The sequence below is a fragment of the Pan troglodytes genome, chromosome 15 (genome assembly GCF_028858775.2).
Source record: "Pan troglodytes isolate AG18354 chromosome 15, NHGRI_mPanTro3-v2.0_pri, whole genome shotgun sequence".
Lineage (NCBI taxonomy): Eukaryota > Metazoa > Chordata > Mammalia > Primates > Hominidae > Pan > Pan troglodytes.
Window position 1 is genome coordinate 19,452,641 of NC_072413.2, and position 22,048 is coordinate 19,474,688.

A 22,048-nucleotide genomic window follows, 5' to 3' on the forward strand; every position below is an offset into this window, starting at 1 on the left:
ATTAGGATAGCACTAGTTTTCCATAAGAACCATACTGGAAATGTCTTCGGAATTATTTTAACTATTACTCTATAACAAGTCTAGAAAAAGGTAGGTTTTTTTTTCTCTCTGACCCACGGGGACATATCTATCACTTTTAGAACCTCAGTGCTGGCTTCTACAAAAACAAATTTAACTTTTTTAGCCTGATGGTTTGGTGGCAGAAATGGTGATGTGGTGTTTAAAACTCTTCTTTTATGAACTTTGACAGCTTAGATGAGACCCTATAACTTACTGGTTGTGACTGAAGCCTCTGGCGTCAGACAGCCTGGGTTCACATCCTGGTTTCTCATTTACTGTGTAGCTTAGAGAGAGTTTATTAACTTCAATAAGCTGCAATTTCTTCTGTAAAACAGGAGTTTGAGAAGCCCCAAAGAGTCTTAAATGGGTGAAATATGGTAAGAACTGTTTGTGAATGAGAAGGCTTCTAAGTCTGGTCTATTCCCAGCCTCTAATTTCTCCCTTATAACTTTACCCTTTCATATTCCCCCACTAAAAACACACGTATCAACACATACTCTGTTGTGTACACACGTACACACACACACACACACACACACACTTTTAGGTAAGAGCCTGCATTCTTTGGAGAAAGTGGTATTTAACTGCTGCAACCACATGTCACTTACTTACTTAAAATAAACCATTGTAATTTAGCACAGATTTTAAAACTCCTGGAAAGAAGGGGTAACTGCATCCCTGATTCTCTATCCAAACTCCCTTACCCCACCAGCTCAAAAACTTTCAGTGGCTCCCCTTTTTCTCCATGAAAAAAAAAATGATCCACTCCCTTTTTCCAGGAGTTTGTGGACCCCCATAGCCAGATTAATTTATATTCCACTACCTAAGAGTAGTGAGCCTTGGAGTCCAATGGACAACCTTGGACCCTACCAAGTGTTCCCTAAACAATTTGCTGCAGTATAAGGAATGGAAGGCCTGGTGAGGAAAGGTTCAGACACTCTCGACACCGAGAATAGATGAGCTAGGTTTGAGACAGGTGAATAAGGTTTTTTAAACACTGGCCCCTGTAACCCGCCCCTGGGCAGTATTTACGGAATGGACACCAGGGGGTAGCAAAATCTCACTCTCCTAGCTCGCGGGCCCTCGTAATAGAGAACCTGGAGAGTGTCGGTGACTCGAGGGTCCCCTAGCCGGCTGTTAGAAAGAGCTCCAACTCCACGGCTCTAACTGTGCGGGGAAGATGGTTACCGGGGCTTGTTGCCATAGGTTCTTTTTTGACGCATGGAGCAGAGGCCTCTTCTTGCCTCTAGGAAGGATGAACACTTGCTCTGTCCTTTTCCAGGCTCAGCGGAGCGGAGAAAAAGGTGGAGGTTAGCGTCCAGAGGAGGTGAGAGAAGAGCAAGTCACCTTGGCGGCGCCCCCGCCTCCCCTCCCGCTGTTCCAACAACTGCCCAGAGGCTCCGGCCTCCGAGGAACTGCAGGCGAGGCCAGACGTTTTCTCATCATCGCCCTCCAGCTGCAGGGGCACACGCGTTCACGCCCCTCCGGGGACTATTCGGCTTTCCGATCTCCTCTCCTCTCCCTTCCGTCCACCCTTTAGAAGAGCTCACGGAGCTGCGGGGCTTCCCGGTGCCTGCTCAGAGGCCAGGCAGGGCATCTCCCCGCCGTGCCCGTGCCTCCCCCCGGGCTCCTGGGAGACCCCCCATCTGGCCTTCCTTTCCCATTCAGACACTATCGGGGGACGCTGGGGGTTTGATGAGGGAGTGAGGCTAGAACTTTCGTAACTAGCCCACCCTGCTTTGTCTCCTGCGCCAGATACCCACCCATTCCCATGGCCACGAGCCCTAGCGGCCCTGCGGGACTCTATAGCCACCCCAACAGAAGGAAGGGGCTGGCATCCAGTACCGAATCCTCGAACTGGAGGCCTGGTGCCTTCCCTCTTCTAGCCGAATAGAGAGATAGGGATGCGGAAGGGAAGGGCCACGGAGGAGAGAACTCAGAAAATGTCCGGCGAAATGCACGCCCCTACATAAGCATCCCGATCCGGGAACCCTGCCCCCTTGGCCAGGATGTCCGCCCCCTATCCCAAGCCTTCGCTGCTCCCTAACTCCCGCACACTCCCGCCTTCCCCAGGCAACACAGAGGAGCCCATTGTCAGCCCAGAGATTCCAGGCCCGAGGAGATGGAGGGAAAGGAGGGCGGGCAAGCCCCCGGGGGGTTGGGGAATCCCCTGATTTCCCGGCCCTCCGCTCTCTGCTAGGCAGGCAGGGGCCTGAAGGTCTCATTTGAGCCCTGGGTCCTGCCAAAGTCTAGAAACCGATGAGAGAAGAGGATCCCGGGCGAGTTAGAGCGGGGAGGCTTTCCAGCCGCAGGAAGACCCCAGTTCTGGGAAGGGGCGGCCCAAGGGAATTCACGCACGCCCCAGCCTTTGGAGCATCCCTTGCCGAGGCTAAACTGATCCCGCGGGGAGCGAGGCCGTAGCGGGAAAAGAGGGGCATCCTCGGCTGGGCGGGCCTCCGAGGGTCAGGGTCGAGGTTACCCGCTGGAGGGCGGGGCGGAGAAGAAAGAAGGTTGCCGGTGAACGGGACGGATAGGCTGGGGACGCCCGGGGAACGGCAGAGATCTCGGCGCGGGAGACAGAGTCCCGGCAAGGGGTCCCGCGCGGAGGCGGGGGCGGGCGCTGAAGGGCGGGGCGGGGAGGGGCGGCCGTCTCGGCCCTCCCTGGCGGGGCCCCGCGGCCTGGAAGCTGGAGCGGGCCGAGCCGCCACCGCGGCCGGAGCTGTCCCTTAGCCAGACCCGGCGAGACACGAGCGGCGGGAGGGAGGCGGTGGCGCGCCCGGCCCCGCCCGCCCGACCAAGCGTCGGACGCGGCCCGGCGCCGAGCCATGGTGAGTCCAGCGTCGCAGCCCCCTGGGTCCCCTCGGCCTTCGCGCAGCCCGCTCCGGGCCCCCAAGTCCTCAGCCTGGTGCCTCCCGAGCCTGCCTCGGACTGTTCGGCCCCTCTGGGACTCTCCTCCCTCCCATCCCCCCTTCTTCGATTTGTCTGTCTGCCCGACTGTTTAGCTCTGTCCCCACCGGGTATTGCCCTCACCCTTTCTTCCTCCTCTCCTCCGCCTCCTCCCCCATCCTCCCTTGGGTCTCTCCCCTAATCCACACACCTCCCCGCTCCCCGCCCTCCTCTGTCCTGACCTGTGCCTTCCTTTCCTGGAGCTTCCCTCCCCCTCCTGGTCCGAGCTCCTTACCCGCGGGAGACCCCTGCGGGTTGGTCCTGCAGCGACCCTGGAAGAGGCCCGGCCCCTCGGGTCATGAGAACTGACCTGCATGGAACCACCATTTTCCATCCCTGTCCCCAACCCGGTGAGGCAGGCCCACCCATCCGGCCCTAGGGAACTGGCCACAGCTGTGGCTGGGCCGGGTCCCGGGGCATGGCCAAAGAGGGAAATTCCCGCAGAGAAAAAGAGCTGCCTCAGGATAGTTGGGGGTGCTTGGGGGGGAGCTCACAGTACCAGGGGGCGTGACACTGCCAGAGCCGACCAGAGTTTGCGGAGGAGGGAAGTGCCCCAGAGCTCTTGCTGCAGGGAACTGAAGGGCTGCCTCAGGGCACTCCTGCTACAGAGGGGAGGGAACACGAGCCGGAGCTCCCTGCAGGGACTAGGGGACCCTGGCAGCAGCAACTTGGGGCGCTGGAAGCTGGAGGGTACGCTAAGGAGAAGCCCACACCAACAGGAGTGAACACTGCCCTGGGAACTTTCACTGCAGAGTACTCTGAAGCACCGCTGCGAGAGTGGGCACTGCCCGAGAGAGCGCCCACTGCAAAGAGGGCGGGGGCATGGCCAAGGGGGCGCTCGCTGCAGAGTGGAGGAGGGGGAGAGGCCTTGCCAGGGGGAGCTCACCGCAGGGAGTGGAGGAGGGGCAGGGGCACTACTGGGGCCGCCCCTCTACGGAGGGAAGGGCACCCTCTGGCAGGGAGGCTGGAGGAAGAAGAAAGAGGAACTGGGCCAGGGAGAGCTGACTCAGTCTCTCTGGTCTCCTCTCTGGTCCCCGCCGGCAGGAGGCTGGGTCTCCGTGCTCCCGCCCGCCGCCTCCCTCCCCAGACCCCTCCTCCCCTCCTGCCGCGGCCGTTTCCTGTGGCTGAGACTCTCGCTCAGCCATGAGCTCACCGCCCCTAATGGGTTGCAGCTGCCTCGCTGCTCAAGCCCTAGCTCCGCACTCCCTGCCTTGGAGCAGACGGCCCCACTCTGCCTCACCCCCGCCCATCTCCACCTTCCCCCCACCCACGCGCACTGCGTCCGCCTGGTCCCGGGAACACTGGGGGTCTGTCTGCTCGCCCACACACCTTGGGGCCGGGTCTGCGCGCTGACTCACTGAATGTCCCGTCTCTGGAGTGGTTGCCCTAACTTCCCAGACCGTCAAGACAAACGGGCAACTCTGGATGGAGCTCAGAGAAAAATAAGCTATTTTGTTTTATGGCAAAGGCAAGGTATGGGGGTAGGGAAGGTAGAGACCAAGGTAAAGGCTGCATTGAGTATCCCCTTCCCCATTTACAGCAAAAAAGAAAAAAAAATTCCAGTAAAAGGGACTTCAGAGACTGTCTTGAAAAAGAAGTTTGCAAAGGAATAGCCCAAGGGGTGGTTGTTTAGGTTACGAGTTGGAGAAAGATGTCTCATTGACTCACTTAGGGAGGGGAGTCTGGATGAAGCAGGGCTGAGTCTTTTTGAGACTCCTAGTGGAGGTTGGCAGAGAGAGGTCCCACTGGAATCAGAAAAGATCAGCTCGAATGCGCACCATCAAGGCCTCCTCCTCCCTTCCCACAAGTTCCTCTTGTGACTTTTTTCTCTTTCAACTGCCCCCACCCGATTCTTTGTAATCCAATCCCACATGCTCTAAGATTGGGTGATTGCTTCAGAGCCACTGTGGGAGAAGGAAGAGGGATGCTAGAAAGACCCAAGACAGTCACAGACAGTCTTTCCATCCTCCTCTTTCCACCAAATGACCATCTCTAGCATATAAATGAGCATCTCTCTTTCACCAAATGATCATCTCTGGGACATAATTGTGGGTGATGGCACCTCCACCTAAGATGGGGAGCTCTGGATGGTGAGTCTTATGGGAAGGGATTTGCAGGATGGCTGTGTGGAAATCTCCCTCATCCCCTCGAGTTCTCAGCCATAAGCTCAGTCCCCTGATAGCCCAGAAGCCTGTCTTTTCTCTCCTGGGAAAGATCTATGCAATCACCCCAACTCACGAGCACCCGGAACAGCCCTGATCAGGGGCATTCACAACAAATTCTCCCTGGATCTCCAAAGCCAAGGTCTCAGAGCGTGAGTGTTGAGCGCCCTGCCAGGTTTGTGCACTCTGGCCCAGCCCCACTCCTGTTCTGGGCTCATCAGCCAGCATTTCCTGAGTGCTCACTTTTTGCCCACATTGTACAATCGGGGCTTTGGAGAACACAGCCAACCCCAGACCAGTGCAGCTCCCAAGGAGCCATGATTGGGTGATCTCTAGGGATCTGTAACCTGGTCCTATCTCTACAGGAGCCTGAGCCAGTGGAGGACTGTGTGCAGAGCACTCTCGCCGCCCTGTATCCACCCTTTGAGGCAACAGCCCCCACCCTGTTGGGCCAGGTGTTCCAGGTGGTGGAGAGGACTTATCGGGAGGACGCACTGAGGTACACGCTGGACTTCCTGGTACCAGCCAAGCACCTGCTTGCCAAGGTCCAGCAGGAAGCCTGTGTGAGTGGCCGTGCATCACTATTCTGCCTTCCCCAAGATCCACTGCCACACTCTACAGACTAGCCAGGCTGACTAATGCCCCCACTAACCTAGAGATACAGCCTCCCTTGAAAGCGATCTCTCCAGAATCACTTAAGCTTCATTCTCTGACCTCTCACAAACTTTGACCTTCACAGGCACTGACCATTCAGATGCTAACACACACACACACACACACTCATCTTCCCCAAATTCATCTTGACCCCAATACTGACCCCCAAAGACCCTAACTCTCCAGACCCAATTCCAGACATCTTCTCCCCCTCATATGAATTTCTCAAGATACTAACTCCCCCGTACATTAGTCAACAGAGATCCTTCATTTCTACAGATATAAAGACTCCTAAGAGTCTTTAACTTCTCCAAGACAATGGCATCTGCTGACCATGTCTTGGTAACGATTCAGTTCTTACCCTCCCACACACGGAACTAGCTTCCTGAAGAATCTTCCTACTACTGGGAGACCGATCGGTCCCAATCCCTTCCTCTCTGCCACCTGAATACCCCAAATCTCCCCTCCTGCTCTCCTGAGAGTATAACCTTCCAGGCATAAGGCTGGTCCTGCCTAGGGTGGGCCCATTCTAACTGCCCTCTTCTGCTGGTTTCTTCAGCAGAGGCCTGAGTGCAGCCTCCCACCTCTCTCCCCAGGCCCAATACAGTGGATTCCTCTTCTTCCATGAGGGGTGGCCGCTCTGCCTGCATGAACAGGTGGTGGTGCAGCTAGCAGCCCTACCCTGGCAACTGCTGCGCCCAGGAGACTTCTATCTGCAGGTGGTGCCCTCAGCTGCCCAAGCACCACGACTAGCACTCAAGTGTCTGGCCCCTGGGGGTGGGCGGGTGCAGGAGGTTCCTGTGCCCAATGAGGCTTGTGCCTACCTATTCACACCTGAGTGGCTACAAGGCATCAACAAGGACCGGCCAACAGGTCGCCTCAGTACCTGCCTACTGTCTGCGCCCTCTGGGATTCACCGGCTGCCCTGGGCTGAGCTCATCTGTCCACGATTTGTGCACAAAGAGGGCCTCATGGTTGGACATCAGCCAAGTACACTGCCCCCAGAACTGCCCTCTGGACCTCCAGGGCTTCCCAGCCCTCCACTTCCTGAGGAGGCGCTGGGTACCCGGAGTCCTGGGGATGGGCACAATGCCCCTGTGGAAGGACCTGAGGGCGAGTATGTGGAGCTGTTAGAGGTGACGCTGCCCGTGAGGGGGAGCCCAACAGATGCTGAAGGCTCCCCGGGCCTCTCCAGAGTCCGGACGGTACCCACCCGCAAGGGCGCTGGAGGGAAGGGCCGCCACCGGAGACACCGGGCGTGGATGCACCAGAAGGGCCTGGGGCCTCGGGACCAGGATGGAGCACGCCCACCCGGCGAGGGGAGCAGCACCGGAGCCTCCCCTGAGTCCCCCCCAGGAGCTGAGGCTGTCCCAGAGGCAGCAGTCTTCGAGGTGTCTGAGCCCCCAGCAGAGGCTGTGGGAGAAGCCTCCGAATCTTGCCCCCTGAGGCCAGGGGAGCTTAGAGGAGGAGGAGGAGGAGGCCAGGGGGCTGAAGGACCACCTGGTACCCCTCGGAGAACAGGCAAAGGAAACAGAAGAAAGAAGCGAGCTGCAGGTCGAGGGGCTCTTAGCCGAGGAGGGGACAGTGCCCCACTGAGCCCTGGGGACAAGGAAGATGCCAGCCACCAAGAAGCCCTTGGCAATCTGCCCTCACCAAGTGAGCACAAGCTTCCAGAATGCCACCTGGTTAAGGAGGAATATGAAGGCTCAGGGAAGCCAGAATCTGAGCCAAAAGAGCTCAAAACAGCAGGCAAGAAAGAGCCTCAGCCCTCTGAAGCCTGTGGGCCTACAGAAGAGGGGGCCGGAGAGAGAGAGCTGGAGGGGCCAGGCCTGCTGTGTATGGCAGGTGAGATGACACGGAGTGAGGCTCATGGGGCAAGGGCCAAAGCAGGTCGGGCCTATGGGAGGGGGCAGGAGGAGGAGCAGGGTTAGGCTGGGAGCAGAACAACCAGAACCATCTTAACTTCAGTCCCATTTTTCTGTCTGTGTCTGTGCAGGACACACAGGCCCAGAAGGCCTCCTGTCTGACACTCCAACACCTCCGCTAGAGACTGTGCAGGAAGGAAAAGGGGACAACATTCCAGAAGAGGCCCTTGCAGTCTCCGTCTCTGATCACCCTGATGTAGCTTGGGACTTGATGGCATCTGGATTCCTCATCCTGACGGGTCAGTGGGCATCAGTGGGTGAAGGGAAAAAGGACTGGGAAAGAGAAGCAATTGGGTGGGCTTGGGGACTGGGGGAGGCAGGGTGGAAAGGAGGTAGGCATGGACTGCTCCCAGCCAGGACAGCCTGGCCATTTTGTGTCTTCAGGAGGGGTGGACCAGAGTGGGCGAGCTCTGCTGACCATTACCCCACCGTGCCCTCCTGAGGAGCCCCCACCCTCCCGAGACACGCTGAACACAACTCTTCATTACCTCCACTCACTGCTCAGGTAACCGAGGCCCAGTCCTGGCACCCTGGACACTAATCTCCTGATTCATGAGGACCCTCACCTCCTTCTTCTCAGGACACTGACCTTCTGACCTCTAAGGACACCTACTTCTTCAACCTTCAGATTTCAAGTCATTGACCTTTGGCCTTACTTACCCTGACCTCCAGCTTCATATCTTCACTGATCTTCAAAAGCAACACTGTTGACTTTCACTCTCTTCCAACCCTACCAAGATCATCAGGACATTGGTTCACTGATTCAACAAACATTTATTGAGCACTGAGTACCTATTAGGCACCATACTACAGGCTGATATTGAATGCATGCCATATCAGAACAGAATTCTTAACTTTCCAGACCTTAATCCCTTGACCTAGTAGCCATATGAATATAGACCCCTGACTGCTAGGTGACTTCCTCTTGTACACACATCCCAGAATTTGGCCCTTTGCCCATTTCTTCCCAAATGTACCGGCAACTAATTTCTCCTCAGGACTATTAACTAAAAACAGACCCCGTATGTCTGCCTTGCCTTATCTGCTATCCCCCAAAACACACACACAGCAGCCTCCTTGGCTCTTCCTGCTCCCGCAGGCCTGATCTACAGACACTGGGGCTGTCCGTCCTGCTGGACCTTCGCCAGGCACCTCCACTGCCTCCAGCACTGATTCCTGTCTTGAGCCAACTTCAGGTAACCACCCCTTGAACAGGCAGTTCCCCTGGATCCTAACTCTTCACTAGTGGCCAGTCCAGGACACTCGATTGCCCAGTTTAGGGTTATTCTTTTCTGCCCTTAGGACTCAGGAGATCCTCCCCTTGTTCAGCGGCTGCTGATTCTCATTCATCATGACCTTCCAACTGAACTCTGTGGATTTCAGGTTTGAGCCCTTCATTCCCATCTAGTTTCCCATCAGTAGTGGGGAGAGGAGAAGAGGCTGGCTGGAGCCCCAGGCTGGTTTCTGAGTCCTTGGGTGCCCAGGAAGAAACCCCCTGCCTTACCCTCTACAGGGTGCTGAGGTGCTGTCAGAGAATGATCTGAAAAGAGTGGCCAAGCCAGAGGAGCTGCAGTGGGAGTTAGGAGGTCACAGGGACCCCTCTCCCAGTCACTGGGTAGAGATACACCAGGTAAGCTTCCCCTCTACCACCTAGCATGCTGGGAGCCAGGAATAACCCAGCTGAAGACATTCTAGGAGAGAGGCCAGGTCCAGGACATACCATGGGGTTGCAAAAAAGTGGTTTCCATTCCATTCAATTCAACAAGTATTTATGGCTCCCAAATCATGAGGAAAACATGTGCACTGTGCCATGTTCTACTGGGGAGATAGGAGGAGTATGATAAATTATTATAATTATTATTTTTAGACAGTCTCACTCTGTCGCCCAGGCTGGAGTGCAATGCTTCGATCACAGCTTACTGCAGCCTCGACCCTCTGGACTCAAGCGATCCTCCCATGTCAACCTCTTGAGTAGCTGTGGCTACAGGCATGTGCCACCACACCCAGCTAGTTTTTGTGTTTTTTTTTGTTTTGTTTTGTTTTGTAGAGACGGGGTTTTGCCATGTTGCCCAGGCTGGTCTCAAACTCCTGGACTCCAGTGATCCACCCGTCTCAGCCTCCCGAAGTGCTAAGATTACAGGCATGAGTGACTATGCCCAGCCAAATAAATTCTTAATATGACATTAAGTAGTATATGATTTTTGGTGGGAGATAAATCATGAAACAAGTAGAGAAGAGTGCAAGATAGTGTCATTGGGTTTCTGGAAAGCACTGAGAGTCAAAAGGCTGGTTCTTGTTCCAAATTACTTTACCTCACTTGCAGAAATAGTGCCCTTTCTGTATCCGCTCCTTGCACCAACATCCAGGCCTCAGGATCCTCATCAGCGAAGTATAACAATCACAATATAATTGCTAAAGTTCCTTCCAGCACTTATCTCATGTAATTCTATGAATATAAGTGTTGTGAGTATTCAAGAAGAGAGAAATAAACATGATCTGAGCTGAGTATGAAAGAGGGGTCTGTAGATGGTCTCTAAGCTTCGCCTTTAGTGTCAAAGGGGAAATTGACATGAATAGGCAGAGAGAGGGGGTGTGACAGGGTGAAGCCCCACTGAAGACAGAGAGAAAGGAAGGTCACAGTTACCAAGCTGTACAATGTGCCAGGCCCACGTTAGTTGCTAAACTGGCATCATCTCCTTAAAAATCACAGAAGCCTTTCTAATCCTGACTTTACAGTTGAGGAACTGAAGTTCAGGAAGGTTTCTGAACCTGCCCAACATCATACAATTAGTTAGCAACAAAGTCAGGAACTGAATTCAGCATTGCCTCCATAAAAGTCTCTGGGGCTACCGCACCCCAACCCTAGGGCTTAAGTTCCTTCTTAAACTCTGATCCTCAACTCCATCCCTGCATGTGGGTTTCAGGAAGTGGTAAGGCTATGTCGCCTGTGCCAAGGTGTGCTGGGCTCGGTACGGCAGGCCATTGAGGAGCTGGAGGGAGCAGCAGAGCCAGAGGAAGAGGTATGAAATGAGATGGGACAGTGGGGGGATGGGATTGGGATGGGGCTGGGGTGGAGACTCTCTGGTGGAACCCTAACTGGCAACTCCTCCCTATCCCCAGGAGGCAGTGGGAATGCCCAAGCCACTGCAGAAGGTGCTGGCAGATCCCCGGCTGACGGCACTGCAGAGGGATGGGGGGGCCATCCTGATGAGGCTGCGCTCCACTCCCAGCAGCAAGTACGAAGTATGGGTGTGCGGAGGCAGGTGGAAGTGGGAGGTGGAGACACAGCTGAAGGCTGCCAACAAACCTTAGCTGCCAGACCATTCTTACTGTGCATGTATCTGGGCAAGATACTATGCTTTTACACTTACTGTCTCATAACCCTCACAACATCCTTATGTGCCATTTACTATTACAAATGAGGATTTGGAGGATCAGAAATGTTAACTGTCTTGGCCGACATCGGTCAGTAAAGAGTCAGGATTCAAACCAAAGCAGTCAGGGTTCAGCCCATGCTTTTGATCCATGCTGCTATGCAACCTCTCATGTTTGCATCCCTCAGAGGCACGGAAGGACAGAATTGAGGGGCTCAACAAGGGAAATGATTCATTCTTCTCTGCTCCTTCCCAAGGCTGGAGGGCCAAGGCCCAGCTACACTGTATCAGGAAGTGGACGAGGCCATTCACCAGCTTGTGCGCCTCTCCAACCTGCACGTGCAGCAGCAAGAGCAGCGGCAGTGCCTGCGGCGACTCCAGCAGGTGAGCCAGGATCCCCACGTCCCTCTTACTCAGCCTGGGAGTGTGGCCTCCAGCACCTTTCCCGTTGGTACTTATAGTTGATGGTGTTCTTCTAGCCTGGCTTGGTTGAACGCCCCTCCCTCCTCCTCACATTTGTTGGTCAGTATGAGATTCAACAAGAGGGTGGGAGCATCATAGCACCAGTAAAGAAAAGCCAGATCTCCCCCTCCCCACTGTTTATACTTGATCGAAAATGCTGAGAGATTGTGAGAGATGCTCAGCTGCCCTAGGGGATTCTGAAGAGCTGATCAACTCTGGAGTGCCTACCACCTTAGCTGAAAAATAATAAAAGTCTATTGATACCAGCTCATTAGTTACACTGCTACACACACACCCTTAACTCCTTATGCGATGTCATCCCTCAGACCTGAGGCCAGAAAGGTCCCACCTCCCTCCACCTTGGAAGGAGAGAGCACTGAAAGCACCTAAGAGGAACTACAGGCTTCTTTGTGGGGAAGATTCAGGAATAAGGCTGGCTTCTCTGAACCTTGATTCTTCTCTCCTGGGGTTAAGAGTCCCATAGGGATTTGCTCTCCGCCCTACCACGTGGGGTAGAGGGGGCTTTGAAATCTGATTGTTCCTCCTTAGCCCCGAGCATGGTGAATGGACACTTCATGGACCTGTACGTGGGCATCAGGGGAAAGGTCACCTCAGGGCCGGTGCTAAAGTGGGGGCCAAGACTTTCTGTTTCCTAGGATTTCTTCATATTGGCTTCCTCTAAGCCAATATCCTAGAGATGGGTTGCATCTCCTCCTGTTTGCTTACCTGCTTGTTAGCTGTTTCCCCAACTGTTTAAAAACAAGATTTGGAGTCTAACGTGCTCAGCTTGAGTCCTAGTTCTGCCATGTGTAAGATGTTGGACAAGTCATGAAGCTTCTCTGAGTTCCCAAGTCCTCATCTATAGAATGCGGATGGTAACAATTAACTCACAACGTGGTCAGAAAGATCAAATGAATTCAGCAAAGGACTATAAAAGTGGTTATTGTTGGCACTGGCTATTAGGAACAGTCTCAGACTTCTCATCCTCAGGCTGTCCCACCCCCAGCTTCCAGCCTTTCTTCAGAGGAAAATATTACCATCCCTTTTTGGTCAAACATCTCAGAACCAGCATGAGAGTTCATATAGCCCCATATTAGGAAATTAAAGCCGGACACACACACACAAACACACACACACACACACCCCTTCTGTGCTGTTTCTCCAGGCTTGGTCCCTGGGACCCTTTCCCACCAGTTGCCAAGGCTTGGTGAAGGCCCTCAGTCATCCCTATGACCCTCATCCTGCTTTTGGTTCACCCCAGTTTGATGTACTTCACCCTCGGGCATAGCCCTGGAACTTTGACCCACTCCCTCAGTGCTTCCCATCAGCCCAGCTTCCCTCTCATCTGCCTTACCAAAGATTTCTTACTCGGTTTCTCATCTGACCCTTGTGGAAACTATTACCATTCACTGTTGTCATTCCCACATTGCAGATGAGATGCAATAGTTCACTCAAAGTTCTATAGATTGGGGTGGTGGGGCTGATGCTGGCTCTCAGCCCTTCCTTGCCTTTCCACTACATGACCCCCTGCCCTCCCACCCCATCTGCCTCAGGTGTTGCAGTGGCTCTCGGGCCCAGGAGAGGAGCAGCTGGCAAGCTTTGCTCTGCCTGGGGACACCTTGTCTGCCCTGCAGGAGACAGAGCTGCGATTCCGGGCTTTCAGCGCTGAGGTCCAGGTGAGAAGGGGCTGGAGGGCAGGTGAGAGGAGGCAGGAGGAGACTACCTAGGAGTGAGGACCAGGTCTGAGCGCAGCCTCCCTTCTCCAGGAGCGCCTGGCCCAGGCACGGGAGGCCCTGGCTCTGGAGGAGAATGCCACCTCCCAGAAGGTGCTGGATATCTTTGAACAGCGGCTGGAGCAGGTTGAGAGTGGCCTCCATCGGGCCCTGCGGCTACAGCGCTTCTTCCAGCAGGTGCATGCAGAGCCTTTTCCTTCTGTGCCCCCCATTTCCATTTATTCACTTCCTTTCTGCCTGGAGAGGCTAATTAAGTTGTTAAAAGTGGAGGCTGAGGAGCCCATCTCCTAGGTTTTTCCTCTTAGCTCTGTCACCTCCTTGCTGAATGGCATGGGACAAGATACTAAACCTGACTGTGCCTCCATAGATCTACCTCACAGGGCTGCTGTGGGGATTACACGAGGCAATACATAAAAGCCCTTAGCACAGAGCCTGCCACTCATAAATGTCGTATGAGTACTGGTTATTCTTTTATATAGGCTCTTCCATCTCCATACCAACTCCGAGTGACATGGTTAGGCAGTGATGCTGGAACAGTGAGAAAATGGGAGAGTGATGGGCATTGAGAGGCCACAGGCAAGAGGACAAGGGCTGTCATTGGGCGTCCTTCGTGAGCAACACAGGCCCTTACCCTTTCTCTCCCATCCCCAACCCCTTTGACTTCGTAGGCACATGAATGGGTGGATGAGGGCTTTGCTCGGCTGGCAGGAGCTGGGCCAGGTCGGGAGGCTGTGCTGGCTGCACTGGCCCTGCGGCGGGCCCCAGAGCCCAGTGCCGGCACCTTCCAGGAGATGCGGGCCCTGGCCCTGGACCTGGGCAGCCCAGCAGCCCTACGAGAATGGGGCCGCTGCCGGGCCCGCTGCCAAGAGCTGGAGAGGAGGATTCAGCAACACCTGGGAGAGGAGGCGAGCCCACGGGGCTACCGACGACGGCGGGCAGACAGTGCCAGCAGTGGAGGGGCCCAGTGGGGGCCCCGCAGCCCCTCGCCCAGCCTCAGCTCCTTGCTGCTCCCCAGCAGCCCTGGGCCACGGCCAGCCCCATCCCATTGCTCCCTGGCCCCATGTGGAGAGGACTATGAGGAAGAGGGCCCTGAGCTGGCTCCAGAAGCAGAGGGCAGGCCCCCAAGAGCTGTGCTGATCCGAGGCCTGGAGGTCACCAGCACTGAGGTGGTAGACAGGACGTGCTCACCACGGGAACACGTGCTGCTGGGCCGGGCTGGGGGGCCAGACGGACCCTGGGGAGTAGGCACCCCCCGGATGGAGCGCAAGCGAAGCATCAGGTGAGATCCCAGCCCAACTGGTGCTAAGAGGCGGAGCCAACTGCCCAGTAGGAAAAGAAGATGACATTGTTGGGGGTACTGGCTCCCTCCCACACCTCCTCTGCCACTCCTATTGTGCCTGCAGTGCCCAGCAGCGGCTGGTGTCTGAGCTGATTGCCTGTGAACAAGATTACGTGGCCGCCTTGAGTGAGCCAGTGCCACCCCCTGGGCCTGAGCTGACTCCTGAACTTCGGGGCACCTGGGCTGCTGCCCTGAGTGCCCGGGAAAGGCTTCGCAGCTTCCACCGGACACACTTTCTGCGGGAGCTTCAGGGTTGCGCCACCCACCCCCTACGCATTGGGGCCTGCTTCCTTCGCCACGTGAGTGATCCCCTCAACTTCTTCCAAGTGCTCTCCCTTCTCTGTTCCAGCCTCATCCATCTGTCCCTCTTTCTCAGTACCCACGGCCCTCTCCTCCCATGTGTGGTCCATGACCTTGGGGCCCAGCCCTGTTCTGTGGGCACTTCTGCCTCTACTCAGCCTCTGCGCCCTGCTCTCAAGAGCTGCCTGGACTATGCTCTCTCCACAGGGAGCCCTTCCCTCCCTGGTAGGCTGAGTGCTCCCTGGTGACCCATCCCTCATTTGGGCTACAGAGAGGATAGAGAGGGGGAAGAGAGAGGCTTGTCTGCAGCGGCCTCACCGGGGACTCCTTATCTGTTCTTTACTGGCACAGGGGGACCAGTTCAGCCTTTATGCACAGTACGTGAAGCACCGACACAAACTGGAGAATGGTCTGGCTGCGCTCAGTCCCTCAAGCAAGGTAACTTTTTCTCCAACCTTCAGGAGAAAAGTAGAGAGGCCAGAAAGACCTAAAAACCCACCCAACAAATCCCTCAGGGAAAAAAACTGGATGTGCCCAGGAACATCACCTACCAATCATCTCCTAGAATTGCCGAGGGTGGGACAAGCACCGGACTGGTGAGGCCAGGTTCTTATCCAGTCCACCTGAGGGACCGGGCAGGACTCCTGATTCCTCTGGGCCTCTATTTCCACATCTGGTAAATGGGGGCAATAGTCACTATAGCCAGCTCACAGGGAGGATCTGAGCATCAGAAGAGCTCACATCAAAAGACGTACAAGTGACTAAAAGTTCAAAGGCAGTGGCCGGGCGTGGTGACTCACACCTGTAATCCCAGCACTTTGGGAGGCCGAGGCGGGTGGACCACGAGGTCAGGAGATCGAGACTATCTGGCCAATATAGTGAAACCCCATCTCTACTAGAAATACAAAAAAAAAAAATTAGCCAGGCGTGGTGGCGGGCACCTGTAGTCCCAGCTACTCGGGAGGCTGAGGCAGAAGAATGGCGTGAACCTGGGAGGCGGAGCTTGCAGTGAGCCGAGATTGTGCCACTGCACTCCAGCCTGGGCGACAGAGCAAGACTCCATCTCAGGGGAAAAAAAGAAAAGAAAAGAAAAGTTCAAAGCCAGAAAGTAAAGGGGATTACTATTTTGATTCTTCTTCCATTTCCCTTCAAGATATAGACAGTGATTGCTGGCCTGCAGGCCCCCACCTGCTTTCTTTCCAGGGAGAATGGTTTTGCCTTACTTTAGGGAGCATCTGGGCTTCATCTATACCCAAAAGCCTAGGGTATCACCCACCTACCCCCCAACCCCTGAGCTTGGCCCCCAGAGGCTCCACCCCTCCCCTCATCCCTGTCTGTGTCCTCAACCTAGGGCTCCATGGAGGCTGGCCCTTACCTGCCCCGAGCCCTGCAGCAGCCTCTGGAACAGCTGACTCGGTATGGGCGGCTCCTGGAGGAGCTCCTGAGGGAAGCTGGGCCTGAGCTCAGTTCTGAGCGCCAGGCCCTTGGGGCTGCTGTACAGCTGCTCCGGGAACAAGAGGCCCGTGGCAGAGACCTGCTGGCCGTGGAGGCGGTGCGTGGCTGTGAGGTGAGGCCCTAGCTCCAGTCACTGCTGCTCAAACTGCCCAGCCCTGGCCTCAGAAGCCATGTAGGCTGGTGACAGGAGAACCAGGCTCCAGGTCAGAGGGCTCCAGGCTCTAATTTCTAACCAGCTGGGTGGCCTTGATTGAGTCACTGAACTTCACTGGACTTCACTTTCCTCATTTGTAAATAAAGAAGCTATGTCCTCCCAACATCCCATGTTCGTACATCCGCCTTGTACTCTCCTGTTCCTTTCCTAATTGTTATCTTTCCCCATCTACCCCATACTTCCTCCTGCACCTCAACACCCAGCACATACCTTGTCTCGTCTACCTAGTCTTTTTCCAGCCCTGAGGTTCCAGAACATGTTGGAATCCTGTATCCTCCTCTGGAATAGACCTATTTCCCTTTCAGTTCTTTGCTGATTCTCTTCCTGGATCCCCAGCATGCAAAGGCTTCCCCACAGGTGGCTATAAACCCTACTATGCAGAGCACCTTGCCATCTTCAGAGGCAGGGCTGTGCTGCTCAGCTGGGTGCGCTGTGCATGGTGACCAGTTGATGGACCCTAGGCTGAGGGCTTCCCTGACTTCCTGACTCTACCTGAGAACCAGTGCATTAGGCCACTTGCCCTATAAATCTATTTTTGCTCCCTGTAAAATACAAACAAAGGGCCCCTGGGCCAACCACTTTTCCTTTTCCTTTCTCCAGATAGATCTGAAGGAGCAGGGACAGCTCTTGCATCGAGACCCCTTCACTGTCATCTGTGGCCGAAAGAAGTGCCTTCGCCATGTCTTTCTCTTTGAGCATCTCCTCCTGTTCAGCAAGCTCAAGGGCCCTGAAGGGGGGTCAGAGACATTTGTTTACAAGCAGGCCTTTAAGGTACGATTCCTGGAGTGAGTGGTGGAGGTGACAGGAAGTCATTCTCTTCTTGAGAACTCAGGATGTTCTGGAAATTCAGCCCCAACAGAGGTTCAGAATCTGCATCATCTAGAATAGGCTTTGGCTTGTAATCGACTATCGAGTTAGGGTGTCAGGGGATGTTAGAAGGCCCTGTCATTGGTCTACCTCATGAGGTTTTCCTTATCATTCATGCAGAACACTTAGGAGGCATTCCAAACCAGACTAGAAGAGGGACTTTCCCACTAAGGACACACATGCCTTTGGAATTAGGGGTGGTTCCTAGGGCATGAGGAGAAAGCACACTATACTTTGACTAAAGAATCCAAGAAGAGGGAGGCCTTGCTTTAGGGAAACAGCCTTGATATGCAGATAAGCATTTATAGCAACCTATGGTCCTGGATCAGGCAGTGTGGAATGGATTCTAAGGGTTTCTAGACTTTGTACCCCCTGCATAGAGGGTAAGCATAGAGTATAGCATAGAGGAAAAGGCCTGGGTCCAATTCCGGCTCTGATAAGCTGTGAGAAGCCTTTGTGGAAGTTGCTTCATGTTTCTGGCCTCATTTCCCCTTCTGTAAATTATGGTTGTTATGAAGACTAAATGTAGAGCACTTGGCACATGATAGGTGTTGAGCAAACGTTTACTGAACATCTATCAGATGCCAGGCGAAGCCCAGTGCTTGCCATGTGGCACCACCCAGCCAGGACTCACTCTGTCTTCACCTGCTGCCCTCTGCTCTTCCTCAGACTGCTGACATGGGGCTGACAGAAAACATCGGGGACAGCGGACTCTGCTTTGAGTTGTGGTTTCGGCGGCGGCGTGCACGAGAGGCATACACTCTGCAGGCAACCTCACCAGAGATCAAACTCAAGTGGACAAGTTCTATTGCCCAGCTGCTGTGGAGACAGGCAGCCCACAACAAGGGTACTGGGCAGAGCTGAGGAAGGGGGTGCTTGGAGTCAGGGTTATAGCAGGAAGTTTTCTGGAGAGTGTGCGAACTGCTTGGGAAAACAGCTTATAGGATGAAGAAAGAATAGCTTATAATAAGATTCAAGATTTGGCTTGAGAGATTACTGAAGTAGAAATGAGCCTAAGATATACCAAAAAGAAAGAGAAAGCTGGCAAATTTCAGGGAAGCAAGAGCAAGTAGGGGCCAGGTGCAGTGGCTCATGCCTGTAATCCCAGCGCATTTTGGGAGGCCAAAGTGGGAGGATTGTTTGAGGCCAGGTGTTCAAGACCAGCCTGGGCACATAGTGAGACCCCATTTCCACAAAAACTTTTAAAATTAACTGGGCATGGTAGTACGCACCTATAGTCCTAGCTATTTGAGGGGTGAGGTAGGAGGATCGCTTGAGCCCAAATGTTCAAGGCTACAGTGAGCTATGGTGGTGCCACTGCACTTGAGCCTGAGTGACAGAGCAAGACTCTGTCTTAAAGGATTTTTTTTCAAATTTTTTAATAAAGCAAATGGCTGGGAAAAGAGGTGAGAAACTGCTCGCTTGGATTTAAGAACTGCTGCTACTTGCTGTGTGACCTGGACTAGTTTTTTGTTTGTTAGTTTTATTTTTATTTTTGTTTTTTTGCTGGGCTTTACCTTGGTTTTAATTTTCTGAACTTCATTCTGCTCATCTGAAAAATGAAATACTAATGTCTTCATCTTAGTGTAATAGGGATGATTAGGTAAGGTCAAATATATGGAAGCATCTTGTAAACTGTAAAGGTATGTAAAAATGTGAGGGGTGTGTGTGTGTGTGTGTGTGTGTGTGTGCTCTTAATGCCCAAGATGCAGAGTAGAAATTAGGCAGCTGGGATGCCAAACAGGCAGGATGCAACATATTGGAGAGAAGAGCCAGATATCTGAGGAGGAAGTCACACCGTCATTGCCATCCATGTTGTGATAGTCAACAGAAGGAGTAAAAAGAGACATCAGAGGAATCAAAGGGAGGAATGAGGATTGGGAAGGAACAAAAAAAAAAAAGAAAAAAATCAACCATGACATGCTAGGGCTAGAGAGAAGGGCAGGAAGAAGTTGGTAACAAGTGTCCCTATTCCCCAGAGCTCCGAGTGCAGCAGATGGTGTCCATGGGCATTGGGAATAAACCCTTCCTGGACATCAAAGCCCTTGGGGAGCGGACGCTGAGTGCCCTGCTCACTGGAAGAGGTGAGGGCCAGGGTGCTGGGGGGTGGCCCCCAGGAGTGAAGACCTTGACAATGAGGATACAAAGGGAAGGTGTGGTGGAAAGTCAGGAAAGGCATCTCGTCCCCCAATCAGTGGGACTGGCTGGGAGGCCCTCTGTGAGACTGAGGGTCATTCCAGGGAGCCAAGAGGGCTTTCCCACACCAGCACCCCACCTCCCACTCCCCACTCTCTGCAGCCGCCCGCACCCGGGCCTCCGTGGCCGTGTCATCCTTTGAGCATGCCGGCCCCTCCCTTCCCGGCCTTTCGCCGGGAGCCTGCTCCCTGCCTGCCCGCGTCGAGGAGGAGGCCTGGGATCTGGACGTCAAGCAAATTTCCCTGGGTGAGGCACCTCTCAAGGGGTGGCTCCCAACAGCTCGGTCATGGTGGTGATGTTCAGGCTGCTTGCTGCTGAGCAATTCCTTTTTCTAGCCAAGAAGCCCAGTTGCCATGACAACTATGTACAGCTTCCCCACCGCTAAAAGAGCCTTCCATCTGGTTGCTAGGGTGATGCTTACAACAGCCTGTTGCTAAGAAGCACTTCCTCTGTACCTCTCTCTCTAGCTCTTCTTGGGTTTCTATGGAAACTGCCTCAGCTTCCTGTTGTACCCTCCTTGTTCACCACGGCAATCCTTATAGTTTCCTGTCGCTTCTTCCCTGGTTGCTCTAATGATGCTGCTGACAATTTCCTGCCTCTTGGTAGGGGGTTCCCTTGCAACTGGATCGCTATGGTGACTCACAGCTTCCTGTTGCTATGGAGCTTTTTCTTCCCTGATGGAGCAGCTTGGTTGCTTAAGGTAATCTGGAGGGATTCTATACTCTGCTCTCACCCTAGCTTCCCCTTCAGCCCCAGAAACACTTGACTCTTCTGGAGATGTGTCCCCAGGACCAAGAAACAGCCCCAGCCTGCAACCCCCCCACCCTGGGAGCAGCACTCCCACCCTGGCCAGTCGAGGGATCTTAGGGCTATCCCGACAGGTAAGTTCCTACAACGAGGCTGGGAACAATGTGATCTTTGGCTGCTTTCTGGATGGGCTTTTCTGATCATTCAACCCCAGGGGGGTTGGGGGAAAACTGTGAACTTGTGCTCCCAGCTGAGGCTACAGTCTGGATTTATTATCTTGTCTACCTTTCTCCTCTCCCCGGGACCTGGCTAAGAGGCATCAAGGTCATAGGTTAAAAGGAATCTTAAATAAGGAGTATAGTGCTGGGGTGGATGGAAAGGGGAGAATGCCAATGGCCTGGCTTGGACTTGGGTTAAAATGGCAAAACTCAGGCCAGGTAAGGTGGCTCATACCTGTAATCCCAGACTTTCAGAGGCTGAGGTGGGAGGATCACTTGAGCCCAGGAGTTCAAGACCAGCCTGGGCAACATAGTGAGGCTCCATCTCTACAAAAAAAAAAAATTAAATTAGCCGGACTTTTGAGGGGTGCGCACCTATAGTCCCAGCTACTCGAGAGGCTGAAGCAGGAGGATCTCTTGAGCCCAGGAGGTTGAGACTTCAGTGAGCCATGTTTGTGCCACTGCACTCCAACCTGGGCAACAGTGAGCACCTGTCTCTAAAAAAATAAAAGTAAATAGCAAAATTCAAGGACTTTGGGTAGGAAAGAGAGGCGAATTGACAGGCTTGTGGGGAGGAATGGAGGAAAAGAGAGAGAAAGACAAGAAATATGTCCCTAAATTCACTGTAGCTTCTCTCCCCCCAGAGTCATGCTCGAGCCCTGAGTGACCCCACCACGCCTCTGTGACCTGGGTGAGTCAGCATCCCCAATTTCTACCACATCCAACACTCCTTCCATCTTGCATGTACCTTCCTTCCTGTCCCCGGCTACTTGGGAGTCAGCTTCTTCCCTCTCCCAACTCATCTCCCTCTTCTCTCCTGGCTTCTAGAGAAGATCCAGAACTTGCGTGCAGCTTCTCCTCTCAGCACACTTTGGGCTGGGATGGCAGTGGGGCATAATGGAGCACTGGGCGATCACTGAATTTCTTCCCTCTGCTTCCTGGACACAGAGGAGGTCTAACGACCAAGAGTATTGCCCTGCCACCACTATCTCTAGTCTCCCTAGCTTGGTGCCTTCTCCTGCAGGAGTCAGAGCAGCCACATTGCTTGCCTTCATACCCTGGAGGTGGGGAAGTTATCCCTCTTCCGGTGCTTTCCCATCCTGGGCCACTGTATCCAGGACATCACTCCCATGCCAGCCCTCCCTGGCAGCCCATGTTCTCCTCTTTTCTCACCCCCTGACTTTCCCTGAGAAGAATCATCTCTGCCAGGTCAACTGGAGTTCCTGGTGACTCCATTCTGAGGTGTCACAAGAAATGAAGCTATGCAAACAATAGGAGGGTGCGACAGGGGAACCGTAGACTTTATATATGTAATTACTGTTATTATAATACTATTGTTATATTAAATGTATTTACTCACACTTTGCCTCTAAGGAGCTAGAGTAGTCCTCTGGAT

General features: G+C 54.0%; 1 protein-coding gene across 5 annotated transcripts; it reads left to right on the forward strand.

Annotated features, from left to right (window-relative positions):
- Positions 1 to 2,714: 2,714 nt before the first annotated feature.
- ARHGEF40 (Rho guanine nucleotide exchange factor 40) lies at positions 2,715 to 22,013 on the forward strand. Of its 5 annotated transcripts, none has more exons than XM_016925834.4 (24): positions 2,715 to 2,888; positions 5,534 to 5,731; positions 6,419 to 7,667; positions 7,819 to 7,986; positions 8,132 to 8,252; positions 8,847 to 8,943; positions 9,050 to 9,130; positions 9,261 to 9,377; positions 10,672 to 10,767; positions 10,868 to 10,983; positions 11,379 to 11,505; positions 13,137 to 13,259; positions 13,350 to 13,493; positions 13,985 to 14,595; positions 14,720 to 14,954; positions 15,307 to 15,393; positions 16,307 to 16,522; positions 17,225 to 17,395; positions 18,161 to 18,338; positions 19,471 to 19,575; positions 19,790 to 19,933; positions 20,426 to 20,568; positions 21,297 to 21,343; positions 21,481 to 22,013. In XM_016925834.4, the coding sequence occupies exons 1-23, from the start codon at positions 2,886 to 2,888 to the stop codon at positions 21,336 to 21,338; spliced, it is 4,572 nt and encodes a 1,523-aa protein (XP_016781323.4). In that variant the 5' UTR covers positions 2,715 to 2,885; the 3' UTR covers positions 21,339 to 21,343; positions 21,481 to 22,013. The 5 variants fall into 5 exon arrangements, with proteins under 5 accessions (XP_016781323.4, XP_016781324.4, XP_016781325.4 ...); XM_016925835.4 differs by having other exon boundaries at positions 20,438 to 20,568; XM_016925836.4 differs by lacking the exon at positions 19,790 to 19,933.
- Positions 22,014 to 22,048: the final 35 nt, after the last annotated feature.

What these genes read in the sequence shown, in the direction of transcription:
- ARHGEF40 (XM_016925834.4), top strand. An exon ending in GCCTGCGGCGACTCCAGCAG is followed by an intron (nt 11,506 to 13,136) that starts GTGAGCCAGGAT and finishes CATCTGCCTCAG; the next exon opens with GTGTTGCAGTGGCTCTCGGG. An exon ending in CGCTCAGTCCCTCAAGCAAG is followed by an intron (nt 15,394 to 16,306) that starts GTAACTTTTTCT and finishes TCCTCAACCTAG; the next exon opens with GGCTCCATGGAGGCTGGCCC.